The sequence below is a fragment of the Nanorana parkeri genome, unplaced genomic scaffold (genome assembly GCF_000935625.1).
Source record: "Nanorana parkeri isolate BGI_ZX_2015 unplaced genomic scaffold, ASM93562v1 scaffold392, whole genome shotgun sequence".
NCBI lineage: Eukaryota > Metazoa > Chordata > Amphibia > Anura > Dicroglossidae > Nanorana > Nanorana parkeri.
In genome coordinates, this window is record NW_017306660.1 from 751,715 (window position 1) to 765,714 (window position 14,000).

Sequence of the window (14,000 nt, forward strand, 5' to 3'; positions counted from 1 at the left end):
CACTGTCATCAGTTCTGATGCTCAATGCCCATTGCAGGCACTTTTGGCAATAGACACCCGTCAGTATGGGCACCCTGACTAGTCTATGGCTAGCCCCATACACAACAATCCACAATGCTCTGTGTGTTCAGACACCTTTCTATTAGAACCAGCATGAACTTTTTCAGCAATTTGAGCTACAGTAGCTTTTCTATTGGATCGGACTACATGGGCCAGTCTTCGCTCCCCACATGCATCAATGAGCCTTGGCTGCTCATGATCCTGTTGGTGGTTCACTGGTTTTTCTTTCTCAGACCTCTTTTGGGAGGTCCTGACCACTGCAGACCGGGAACATCTCACAAGAGCTGAGGTTTTGGAGTTGTTCTGACCCAGTCATCTAGCCATCGCATTTTGGCCCTTGTCAAAGTCACTCAGATCCTTACGGTTGCCCAATTTGTCTGCTTCCAACACATCAACTTCAGGGACAAAATGTTTACTTGCTGCTTAATATATCCCCCCCCCCACTTCCAGTTGCCATTGTAACCAGATAATCAAAGTTATTCGCTTCACCTGCCAGTGATCAGAATGTTATGGCTGATCGGTGTATATTGACTGTTTTACTAGCCAACAGATTTGCAGGTGAGTTCAGCCAGTTTCTGGTTCTGCTGTGCAGCTTCCTGCATCATCTCTTCTCTTCCATGCTGCAATAAGGGAAATAAGGGTTGTGAACTCCGATTCTGCAGCCCAGCTCATGTTGTATTTCCCCGATGGTGCAGGTTGTACATGCATAAACGGAAACCAAATAATAACCGCACTCCGCAAGATACAAGCGATGAATCCTGTGTTTATTGATGCAAAATCAAATGTACATCACAGCAAGCTCCTCAGACCAAAGAGCTCCAATGTGGCTTACTCATAGAGGAACCTGGGTGTCTCTAATCTCAATTGTAGGGGGACATGGTTAGGTCTTCCATGTCACATATGAGGTTTAGTTCTCTACACCACTCTTGGATTGTGGCGGTGTAAGGTTGCACATATACAGTATGTGTTTTAAACATGCACTGAATTGTTTTGTAAGATCCTAAACCCTTAGCATTTTTCTCCAATCAAACAACTGGTAAGGCAATTACAAAGCCAGGTGTTGTCACACCTCCCCTGTGGATGCACCATATTGTAGAATGAAAAAGTGGGTGACACCTCAATTATGACTTTGTGGGAAGGAGGGAGCCACACTGCTAAAAGGGAAATCTTGCCAATGTAGTCTACAGGAGATATAAAAAGCTGGTAGGATATTTCGGCTGACCAGAAATTATTCATAACTGAAATATCAGTTTTTGGAATAGTTCATATTAATGTGAACCTGTGCTTTGCCCATGCAGGACAAAGCAACAGGTACCCTTAGGCCCCTTTCAAACAGGCGCCTTCAGTTCCAATCCGCAGGGGATCAATGCACGGATCCCATGCTGATTGGAACAGATGTCATTATTGTGACATGTTGTGACATCATTGTGATATGACATGTGATGTTGGTCTATGGGGAATAGGATGTAAACGGACATGTGTCATAGTATCAGAAGTACAACCAAGTAAGCCAGGCGGCTCTAATCTCAATTGGGGAGGCACAAGGTGAGGTCTTCCATGTCACATATGAAGTTTAGTTCTCTACACCACTCTAGGATTATGAGGGTGTAAGGTTGCACATATGTGTGTGTTTTAAATGTGCATTTAATTTGTTTTGTAAGAGCCTAAACTCTTATCACTGATCCATTTGTTTTTCCAGACCTGGCTTTAGCTGAAGGTAACCAGATGTAAACGGACGCACGTCCGTTTAGATCTGGCTCCCCATAGACTAACATTGGGCTTCCGAACAGGTCCACCTGAAAAACTGACAGGCGGACCTGATTGTAATGCCCATGTAAAAAGGCACCTTAAATGCCACCCTCAGCCTCACAAACTTACCATATAGTTTTGCTCCCCCGCCTATCCAGCTGGTAGTGAAAAGTAGATATGTTTGAGCTCCAAGTTCCAATTTGTTCCATGGGGCTGAGAACTCTATCCTTGCCACCATTGGACTGTGCTGGGTGCCTGAATGGTCAAGAACCAACGTTATGACTTAGTTACATAGTATTTGAGGTTAAATAAAGACATTAGTCCATCAAGTCCAACCTATTAGGATCTCATTCTAGGAGTACCTGTACCCCTGTATATTACCTGTACCCCTGTATATTACAACTATTTTTATTGTTATTATTCTGCCTTGATTTCGGTCGTCCGACTTGAGAGGGATGGGAGTGAGTCCCATATTCCCCTATAACTAGAAGTACCAGTTTTTTTTTCACTATATTCACAGCTATAGTACCTGTTTTGCTTGATGGGGCATTTTCAGATGTTATACAAGGAGTCTGTGTATTGGTACATTTAAAGTGCATCTTAGCCCAAACTTTTTTTTTTAAATTGGGATACAATTGTAACTGTTTAGAACCCCTGTCAGGTTTTCTTGCTGTCTGGAGCTCCAATCTTGGATGGTTACCATGTAGAACCCTAAAAAACATAAACATTTTACATATTAAAAAGGAATTTTCATAAGCAGCACATTATTAATTACAAGAGACGTTCTTTTCTTGGAACACTTCACCAGCTTGACTGACCGCAAGACTCCCAAATACCTCACTGTAGAACAAGGAGACCAGATTATCCAGGAATCCAGAGAGCAAAACATTTGTTCTAATAACAGATTTCTTCAGAGTCATTGTAACAAAGGAACCTGTTATTATAGAAAGTATCTAACATCAGTAGTCTCATTCAATAATTAGTAAAACCCATCATTATGTTTCTTTATCAGACATGTATGTAAGTCAAATAACATTATGGAATATTATGAAAAGAGCAATTTTGGTAACAGGGGTGGGGAATACCGTTCTCATAGTTTTTATACTGAGAGTTTCTGCTGTTCCAGCTCAGCTCAGGCCCCCGCAGTCTGCGTGCTCATTGCATGTAGCTGTGTGATTTATAATAATTAGATTCAGTGCAGCGGAAGGGATTTTCTGCAAAGGAACTCAAGATAAAATTTGTCTTTGCCTGGAACGCCAGATCGATATCTTCTGTAATGCAACAACAATCCTGAGTGTCATAAATCTGTTGATGTGACAGAGGTCACGGCGCTTCCACCTTCACATCGGTCTACTCCTCTTCTAAATTCATATGCACCTGCCAACGAGTGCAGAAGGAAAAAAAATGCCTTTGTGATTTTGTCACTGACATTGGCATGTCAAAAATGGTCATTTCAGTGTGCTTAATGGGAGGGGGTTTTTTTGTGGTTCTTTTGGTCCCTTCATTGACATCAGAACTAAATACCTCTTTAGGGGTCATTACACCAGTGTTTGGTAGATGATGGAGTGTTAACTTACCTGACAGCTTCCTCTATGGGGACATTATTGCCGAGATATATGCGCTGAGTTCCTAGACTGCACATTTACTGTGACTACTGTAGGGATCTTCCATCCAGGAATGAATTGAAATGTAACAGGTTCCCACAAAGGTGGATGAGAACACCCAAAACTCCCATATAGACAGGAGCAGGGCTGGGAATTAAGGCAGGAGGATCTAATGGTTGGATGATCATGTGCACATGAAAAGCCAGGTGAATGAAGACTTAAAAAAGAGCAGCAGGTAATTCTCTTCTTATGGTGCCTTTGTTGTTATTTTGAAGGTAGGGTAACGTTCCTCTTTAAGATGGAGCAGAATTAATTTACAGGCTAAGAAGAAAACCCTTTTACAGCAAACCTATCATACAAAATAAAGTGACACTAAACTCATCTTAAAAATACATTAAAGTACTTTAAATTGACATTAAACCCTCAGATTCTTTAACATAAAACAATACTGTAATGTGCGCCTTACTGTAATCCATGGTAGTTTCCCTTCTCTTTGCTGCTCTTCCTTTAAATCCTCATATCTTCTCATGCTGGGGGAGAACTTCCTTTTGCAGCTGAGTGCCTCTTCCTGTAGTGCTGGCTCAGGTTGTGAACCTACACACAGACAACATGTATCCATTTCAGAGACAATGCAGTCTGCTGCAAAACAGAAGTTCTGCCCAGCATGAGAAGAGATACGGATTTAAAAGGAAGAGCAGCAAAGAGAAGGGAAACAACCATGGATTACAGTAAGGCGCACATTACAGTATTGTTTTATGTTAAAAAATCTGAGGGTTTAATGTCACTTTAACTATAAACAAAAATGTATCTTATTTGTGTATCACTCGGCTGCAGATCCTCAAATCATCTCTGAATTGGTGCTGACACTGTCCTTCCTTCTGGAGGGGGGCTACTTTTGTTCCACATGGTCCCTATGTGTGTTGTAGAGTAGTCACCGCTCCAAGCTCGCTCCCGGGATGGACTACAATGTCATGTTTACTCATTTGTATTGAAATTGTAGTCCATCACAGGAGTGAGCTTGGAGTGGTGACTACTTTACTTTACTTTACTTTAGAGTACCACCGCTATTGACCTCCCACAGTATCTAACTCCTGGCAGACACTTTTATTGCATGCTTGTTAAAGCTACCAATGCCCTGAAGAAGGGCGGGGGACACTGAAACACATTGGTTGTATAATCGCACAAAAAAGTAATGATGCCTTCATAACTGAATGTTTGACACATTTGTTTCATGGGGCATCTCACCAATTACACCAATTGCAACAGCCATAAAAACTTGACATGAGTTTTATTCCTTACCTATGCTATCCAACATAGAAAAAAAAACATTCTAACCTTGCCTGGATTTGGTTCGCTTGGATGTTCTCTCAATCCAGCTAGTAATCCGGGTTCAGCGAATATCCAAGCAATCCAAAGGTAGGTCCACCTGTGTCCTAGCAACCAATGATGCCCAAGGATGTAAGTGGCTGGACCGCACAGCATCATATGTTGCTAGGTCACAGGTGGGCCAACCATAACATACAAAGACACTATAGGGCCACCATCATCTTAACAACCAATGACGCTGTGCGGCCAGCACAACGGTGCATTGTGGTGCACTGCAAGAGAAAAAATTGTGGTGTGTTATTAGGTCCTTTGTGGTTTGTTGGCAGGCCATTTAAATAAACGGACTACCTTAATGCAACAAGCCCTAACCCGCGACATAACGCTGGTTGAATTATGATCAGCAAACTGGCCTGGGTTCGGCTCACTTGCATGTTCACTAAACTCAGAACTGTTTGTGTCCTAGCAATCAATGATGCTGTGCGATCCCCATAGCGTCTTTGGTCGCTAGATGCTGGCGACTGGGCCACACAGCATCATTGGTTGCAAGGGCTCAGGCAGGCACACCACCACAATCAATGACACTGTGGGGCTGCCAGCGTCTTAGCAGGTTTATTATGGTGCTCCCACCTGCGTCCTTGCAACCAATGACACTGTGCGGCTCAGCCACCAGTCAACCAATGGCCACACAGCGTCAATGGTTGCTAGAACACAGACGAAGATTCAGTATTGGGGCAAAATTGCCCCAACGCTCGCCCATTCGGGTTCGGGTCCAACTCATGGTCAACCGAAACCTGAAGCTCATTCCTACTAGAAATATATTTTAAGAAACATATAAATGATGAATGTTTATAGCACAAGATAAACTGATGCATACTATTTGCTGATATTTAGGAGGTGTGGCTACTCAGAGCGCCTTTTCTGATTGGTCAGTTTTGTTTTTGCAGTTACGATCCCGGCATGCTGTGTAGAGGAGACGTGGTGGCATTTCCTGCTCATCGTCCTCGCGGCTGTAGTCCTCTTTATAGTGGTTATTCTCTGCTACAAAGCAATAAAAAGGTGAGTCAGTCGGCTTTCTGTATCTTCCCATCAAGACTGGGGGGTAGGGAATCATTGGGATCATTGTTGATTCTTATTGTTATATGTTGTGTTATTAGCTGTTGTTCTTTTCTTATTATTCTATATTATCATTATAACATATTTATAATGAAAAAAGTTATTGCACAGCCTTGTTTCTAAACATGGGCTCTTTAATTGAAAACATATATTTTTAAGGTCCTAAGCCATCCCAAAAATGTGTTATTTGGTTTGAATTTAGTAGGGAAGGGTGAGAACCAACTTTTATTGCTGTTCATGTCCCCAGATTGGAGATTTCTCTTCACTTTGGTTTTGAACAGAACAGGAAGTGAGTATCACCCTTCCCACTTCCTGTCTGTTGATTGATGGGTGTCAAAATGAACAGGAAGTGAGGGAAAATCTTCCCACTTCCTCTCTATTCCACAGTTATCAGGCAGTACAGTGAGAAAAAAAATCTATTAATATCTATTTGACAGGAGTCAGATGGAACAGGAAGTGAGGGCAATCTCCTAACTTCCTGTCTGTTTCATGGTTATCAGACAATGCAATTTTATAACCATTTGATATCATTCAGATGGATCAGGAAGAGAGGGGAAATCTCCCGTTTTTCTGACAGATATTAAGTGAGGGCAAATCTTAGAGGCATATTGTAGGGATGCACCGAAATTGTAGCCACCGAAACATTTTGACAGAAAATGGTACTATGGGTAAGATGCCGATAGTACCAAAACTGCCAAAAATTAGGTGCATGCCTAGCTTCTCTCCTCCCTGCTGGGCACCAGTCTGTGTCTCCTTTGATCCCCGCTGCTCTACACTGCCTGTGTGGGCAGAGGCAGCTTGAATCAGAAGGGACACAGACAGGCGCCCATCGGGGAGAAGAGAAGCTGTCAGGAGTCTGAGCTGGGCGGTGCAGGAACAGAGCTAGGCTCCTGTGACAGGCAGAGCAGACAGGATGGAGAGCGGAGTACAAACACTCAGGAAGCTATACTGATTGCTGAGTGTTTGTAAATAACTGAGGACATAGTAAGCTTTCTGTGTTCCCAGATATGAATAAACAGGAAGTGCTCTACATCACTTCCTGTTCATTCATAATTGTGGACATAGTAACTGATACTATCTCCTCAGTTTATGAATGGATAGGAGCACTCAGTATACAGCTGACAGTGAGCTAAAATAAATGCCTGGACAAACGGGGGCATTTGTATAACCACTGCAGATTAGAAACTGGCAGCCGGTAATGCTGACTTCCCGCTATTTACTTATTTCACACAGCAGTACACATTACACGTGGGTGCATGATAGTGAGGATCATACAGTGTACATGAACATAGCAATCTTCTAAACTGGGCAATGTAATACTCCATCTTTTATTTCGATAAAGATTAACAAACTGGAATTGTGCCATTTCCTTGGTGGAGATTAACCTCGTGTGGTTCCTTGATTGCTCATCTGGTGGTTGAATACATTTCTCTGCAATGCATTAAAGGAGAACTATGGGGTTAAGGCTTTTCCCCATAGTTCTCCTTAGGGTAACGGGAGGACACAAACTAGCGCCCTCCCGTCACCCTAGGCTCAGTATACCGCGAGCTGTAGCTCCCTATATACTGAGACGCCGCAGACCAATACCTTGTCACTACCTATTATTAGTCAGTGGAGGGGTATCACATGAGGGAATATACTGTTTTCACAATTTAGTTTTCATACAAATACATTTGAGTTTCAGATTTGACACATTCGAATTTAGATATTTTCATTTATATCGAGATACATTAGATACATCAGATTACATACATTGATTTATATTATGATACATTGATACATTAGATTAGATACAAGAAATATACAAAGAGACACTCAAGCATTCAAAACTTCCTCTGTCCCTAAGGCTGGGTTCACACCTGGGCGTATTTTTTCTGCTCGTTTTTCAGCTCGTTTTTTTTTCCGCGTTTTTTAGCACGTTTTTCCGTTCAGTGAAACGCTCGTTTCACTGGTGGTATGATTTTCTTTTATTTTGATTTATTTTTTTGCCTTATTTTCTCTATTTTTAAAAAAGTTTATTTTTTTCCCACTTTCAAACTTCCCACCGCCTCCGCCCCCCTGCGACGCGGCCGCTCGCAAGGGACGGAACCCGGAAGTCGGCAGCGGCCTGGAGGACACAGCGGGGATCGCGGACAAGGTAAGACCTGTACGAGTATGGTGACAATGTGGACTGCATGGATTGATCTTGTCCCGAAAATATCCAACAGCGCTTATAGAATGATTTGATCTTGTGAAAATAGAAATTGAATTCACTCTGTGAAGGCTGATCGCACATCTTAAGCTGCCCATACACCTTGCGATCATCGGACGACCCTTTTCGTCCGATGATCAAACCGTTGTATGGCGGCCCCATCCTGCCCCGATTATCGCAAGGTTGGATCAGCGGTAATTAGAAGAAAGCACCTGGTCGAATTGCGGTAATCGGCAGCACGTATTTTCGTCTGCGCATGTGCAGTGTAGATCGTACGCATTTTGACGTACGGAAACGCCACCAACCTTGCGAAAATCATACGATGGACCGAAGTTTTCTAACCTGCTGGTTAGTCAAAAGTCGATGGATTGTACAGTATTTGCGGTTGTACACTGCCCATCAACTTTACGAATATAGGACAAAAAACACGATCGCATACGAAAATCGGCCGATATTCCCAAAGTGTATGGGCACCTCTTACAAGCCGATTGCCGAGGTAGCCACACACGTGTCATTATTCAATCAGTATCAACCGCATTCTAGCCACCAGGAATTGCGCATATGAACGCATGCAATTGCCATAAACAAAGTACAAAATACAAACAAAGAAGTTTACCATCAACGAGTTTGATTGACCAACAGAAAAAGGTCGATTGTGAAATCAGAAGTGTGCACTAAGTTGACAGCTTCAATAAAGTTTATTTAAAGATCGAAAATGTCAATATCTATGTAGAGCAAGGGTATGTCTGATTGGACGTACATTGAGCAGATTGTCTAGGTAAGCCCTTGTACTAAACTAGATTGCATAGAAGTTGTACAATCAGTTTGCACTACCCTGGCCATTCATGTGGCAACTTTCAGGCAATTTCAACCACTTGCGATCAATAGGGAATTGAACATATGGCCGAAAGTGGTTGCCTGAATCTAAGCAATCAACCATCCATAGATTTGATTGTCTATCTGAATTTTATTGACTCAACTGGGCTAAAAAAATGGCAGCTTCGGTACGGCTTTTTACTAAAAGCAATTGAAATCATAAGTTTGACGTAAGCAATCAGGGCTTGATTGGAATAAATTTGATCCCATCTCCTTGCGCTCAATTACGACCACTAATCTATGCATTCAATCGCTCAGGATTTTGATTCCAGTGGTTGAAAATTGTCAGGAAGTATATGTCCACTAATAGACTAAAGGGTCTATTTATAAACAATTTGCAGAGCCATTTGACCTGTGAATCTCTATGAACATTTGTTCTGTGCGAATATAGGCAAAAACGAGTGTTCTTAGTATATTTTCTTTTCATGCCCAATGTACTGTAATACAGTATAATAATATAGTAATACAGTACTGTAATAGATGACACTGAGGAGCACCGGAAAGAAGTATTTATTTCCTAAGTTTCTCACCTCCATCTAGTGGCCATAATGAGGTATTACATTACATTGGGCTTGAAAAGAAAATATACTAAGAACGCTTGTTTTTGCACATATTCACACAGAACAAATGTTCACAAAGATTCACATTTCGAATGGCTCTGAAAATTATTTATAAATACACCCCTTTCAGCTCATCCAACAAAAATGGTTGGATCAGCAACCATGAAGCTAATGGCTACCTCCAATTAGGAACAAGCAAAGTTTAGAGTTTTAATTTCCTCTTAATTGGACGTTTTCTTTGAAATGTCGACATTTTGATTAAATCCACTGGAGTCATTCAGGACAGACCGCCAAACCGATCATACTTTTTTTACTTAAGCGGAGCAGCTGAACGTCCTGGACACATGTTGAAGTTCTCTGGCTGGCTTCACATGCCGAATGAATAAAGTTTGTCCTTTATTCCGCCTGATGCTGCGATTTCCTGTTTTGTTTTTTTTTGTGACACAGAAATACATTTGACAGCACGTAACGAAAGCCAGCTACTCTGCGCAGTGAGAGAATGACCTGGGATATTTTTAAACCCGGAGAAAATTGCAGATGGGAAAATTAAACAATGTTTATTTAGATTTAGCAGCAGATCCAGGAAACTGACATTCAAGGATGAATTGCAAACAGGGACCAGCTGACGTCAGGCAAATCCAGCTTGCCACTCGCTCTTATAAACAATAGTTTTCTCCAGGTGTTGTGCCGATACGTTGACTTTGTTCCTGACTGCAACGTGGCACATGTTGGTCACATCATAGAAGTGTAGTAACTGTAATTACAGCGTGTAATAGGATTGCTGCTCCATGTATAATTGTATTATGATGGCATCCAGTGGTTGGTGATGTTGGTGGTGTGGTGTCCTATATATAGAGTGTAATAGAATTATATTATGATGGTGTCCAGTGGTTGGCCATGTTGGGGGTTGTAGTGTTCTATGTATAGAGTGTAATAGAATTGTATTATGTTGGTGTCCAGTGGTCGGTCATGTTGGAGGTGAAGTGTTCTATGTATAGAATGTAATAGAATTCTATTAGGATGGCGTCCAGTGGTCAGTCATGTTGGAGGTTGTAGTGTTCTATGTATAGAGTGTAATAGAATTATATTATGTTGGTGTCCAGTGGTCGGTCCTGTTGGGGGTGTAGTGTTCTATGTATAGAGTGTAATATAATTGTGTTATGATGGTGTCCAGTGGTCGGTCATGTTGGGGGTATAGTGTTCTATGTATAGAGTGTAATAGAATTATATTATGTTGGTGTCCAGTGGTCGGTCATGTTGGAGGTTGTAGTGTTCTATGTATAGAGTGTAATAGAATTGTATTATGATCATGTGCAGTGGTAAAAACGAATGCAGGCACCACATTTATTGACTGGTAAACTGTAATATATTGATGGCCAGTTTACATACTGTATATGGGTGGTGGAAATGCACATGCATTCACATGTTACATGCATTGATGCATTGCGGTGCCATGCATGTTGAATTGCACCCTAACACACTAAGGCAATGTGCATGTGCTGCAATGCATGGCACCGCACCATAGTGCATTGCAGGGAAAATGTTTTTGACGGCCGATTTATGGAACGTTTTGATGCATCTAAACCCCATGGATTTCAATGTCACGTATTAACAAACGCGCATTGACACACCGCACAAGTGTAAATGGGTTCTTAAAGCTTTTTAGGTTTACATTCACTTTCATTTCTTCAAGTCTGACAAATCTGCTCTCTGCCAATATCTGCCTGTATGTGGCCACTGTGGCCGATTCATCTGAAGATGGCGCCCAGCTGTCAGGTCATGTTAGAGCTACAGCAACAGGCCGTTAAAAATCTGCGTACTCTTCCTTTTCCAACGCTATAACGCTCAGAGCATAAAGGTGTCCTCTGACCCTGAAAGGGTTTATGAATATTCATCTGAAATTGTGACAGGCTTCGCACCCTGCACGCTTCAGCGCACTAAATACTCACATTTATTGCAGCGCTGGGAAATGGAGTGAGGAAAGGGGAAGAACATTTCTGTGATGGCACCCCGGCTTTTATTGTGATTGATGACAAGGCAGATGGCACGAGCCCAGAAGTTTGCCTAAATATGAATAATAAATCTTCCAGAGGCGGGGAAGGTGAAGACTGTAGATGATAGTCGGTAGGAAATACAGTGTACGGGCCTGGGAATGGGAATCACATGTCTGGTGTTTTGGCTCATTTTCCTGCCCCCCCTTGTGGGATGTCTTGTGCGGCTTTTTATTACAACCTTAAAGTGACTCTGTCACTAATTAAAATGATCCTCATTAAGGCATTAATATAAAAGAAGTAAACGCCCACCATGCGGTGCCAAACACTCCAACAATCCCGAGAAATCTTTCCCTGATGGGCAAAGAAATGTGTTTGTGGGGCATTGGACACAAATTTAAGGAAGATAGGCTTGAAATTCTAATTTCAAAGTCAGCCCTCTGTCATTGTGGGTATCCTTGGAGGTTCCCAGAGAAGTCTGAAGAGTGAAGAAGAGGAGAGAGCACTACAAATTGAATAGAAGTCCAGTAAGTCTTTATTCTACATGACAACAAGGTCAGGAAAGACAGCTAACACATTTTGGGGACTCAGAACGTCCCCTTCACCAGGGCTTCAATGCTAGCAGTGAGGGAAAAAGAGTACTGGACAAGAAAGAGGATAAACGATGTGTTGATTCAGGTCCCTGGCTGCCAGAATGGTGACCCAAATCAACACATATTTTACCCAAACTCTTGCCCATTACTCTTTCTCTATTACTGCCAGCATTGAAGCCCTGATGAAGGGAGAGTTTTGAGTCCCCAAAATACATTGGCTGTCTTTCCTGACCTTTTGTCTTGCTCAATAAAGACTTACTGAACCCATATTTATATTGTGGTGCTCTCATCCCCTTTACATGTAGCGCCCCGTTGTTACACCACCAGCCTACTGTGAAAACAGTTCCAGGGAAAGGTGATTAGAAACCCGATTTCATTGCTCTGTCTCCACTTTCTTGGGCCTATGGGTCATGTCAACCTAGTTGCAAAAATGACAGGTCCTTTTTTTAACAGGAACAACTCCGAAGCTGCTTGCAGTCACTCAGTTTATTGCACCTTGGTGAAGCCCTAATATGGAAACAGTTACTTTAACTATGGGGATATAGATACCCATCTGAATTGAGGGCAACGTTTCCCGTAAAATTGTAGTAAAATACATTGTTTTTAACTGCCGGCTACAATTCTTCCTGCAGCCAATTGTAATCCAACTAAATGATATAGGCTCTCGGTTATCTCTCTGTCTGCTGCAGTGCCCTCCCAACACTGCTGAAAGAGACAGGTTTGTGTGTTGCAAGCCTCAGTTTCCTCCCATAGTGATATAATTGCGGAGAACAGCAGCTGAAAAGAATTGATTGTTTACTGCCACTACACTGCGCTAATTGCTGCCTCTCTCCGCGGGAGGCAGTTAAGAGCTGGCTGATTATCAAATCAGCCCATTAGTAAAAGAGGATGCTGTCATATCGCAGGTCAGAAGGAAAACTTTCTGTCTTCTCTTACTGGCAGTTATGGTGTGATTTTCTGAGTTACATTGCAAGTCGGACTTTCTCTGTATTTTATTTGTCCTTCCTTTTCTTTCATTTCCTATCATTACTCTTTCTTTCCTTTCCTTTGTTTCTTCTTACCCATACTTCATTCCTTCCTTCCTTTCTCTTCCTTTCTTCCTTCTTTGCTGCCCTCCTTTCCTTTCTTCTTTCCTTTCTCTTCCTTCTGGCTTCCCTTCTTCCTTTCTTCTTACCTTTCCTTTATTTTTTCCTTTCCCTTCCTTTCTTGCTTCTTTGCTTCCCTCCTTCCTTTCCTCTTTCCTTCTTTGCTTCCCTCCTTCCTTTCCTCTTTCCTTTCTTCCTTCTTTGCTTCCCTCCTTCCTTTTCATTCTCTTCCTTTTTCCTTCTTTGCATCCCTTCTTCTTTTCTTCTTACCTTTCCGTCTTCTTTGTTTGCTTCCTTCCATTCCTCCCATTCTTTTCTCTTCCTTTCCTTCTTCTTTGCTTCCTTCCTTCCTATCTGATTTCCTTTCTCTTCCTTTCTTCCTTCTTTGCTTCCCACCTTTCTGTTCTTTCCTTTCTCTTGCTTCCTTCCTTGCTTCCCTCCTCCCTTTCCATTCTCTTCCTTTTTTCCTTCTTTGCTTCCCTTCTTCCTTTCTTCTTACCTTTTCTTTCCTTCATCTTTGTTTGCTTCCTTCCTTTCCTCCTTCTTTGCTTCCCACCTTTCCGTTCTTCTTTCCTTCCTTGCTTCCCTCCTCCCTTTCCATTCTCTTCCTTTTTTCCTTCTTTGCTTCCCTTCTTCCTTTCTTCTTACCTTTTCTTTCCTTCATCTTTGTTTGCTTCCTTCCTTTCCTCCTTCTTTGCTTCCCACCTTTCCGTTCTTCTTTCCTTCCTTGCTTCCCTCCTCCCTTTCCATTCTCTTCCTTTTCTCCTTCCTTGCTTCCCTCCTTTCTTCTCACCTTACCTTCCCCCTTCTTTCCTACCCCGTCTCACTTTTCCTTTCCCTTTCTCAATACTC

At 42.2% G+C, this 14,000-nt stretch overlaps 1 protein-coding gene across 1 annotated transcript in view; it reads left to right on the forward strand.

The window, feature by feature from the left end:
• PRIMA1 (proline rich membrane anchor 1) overlaps nucleotides 1-14,000 on the forward strand; it is a 31,248-nt gene that overhangs the window by 15,424 nt on the left and 1,824 nt on the right. The window contains exon 3 of the mRNA XM_018559405.1: nucleotides 5,684-5,795. Coding sequence (XP_018414907.1) covers nucleotides 5,684-5,795 — 112 coding nt within the window. The remainder of the gene's footprint in view (nucleotides 1-5,683; nucleotides 5,796-14,000) is intronic.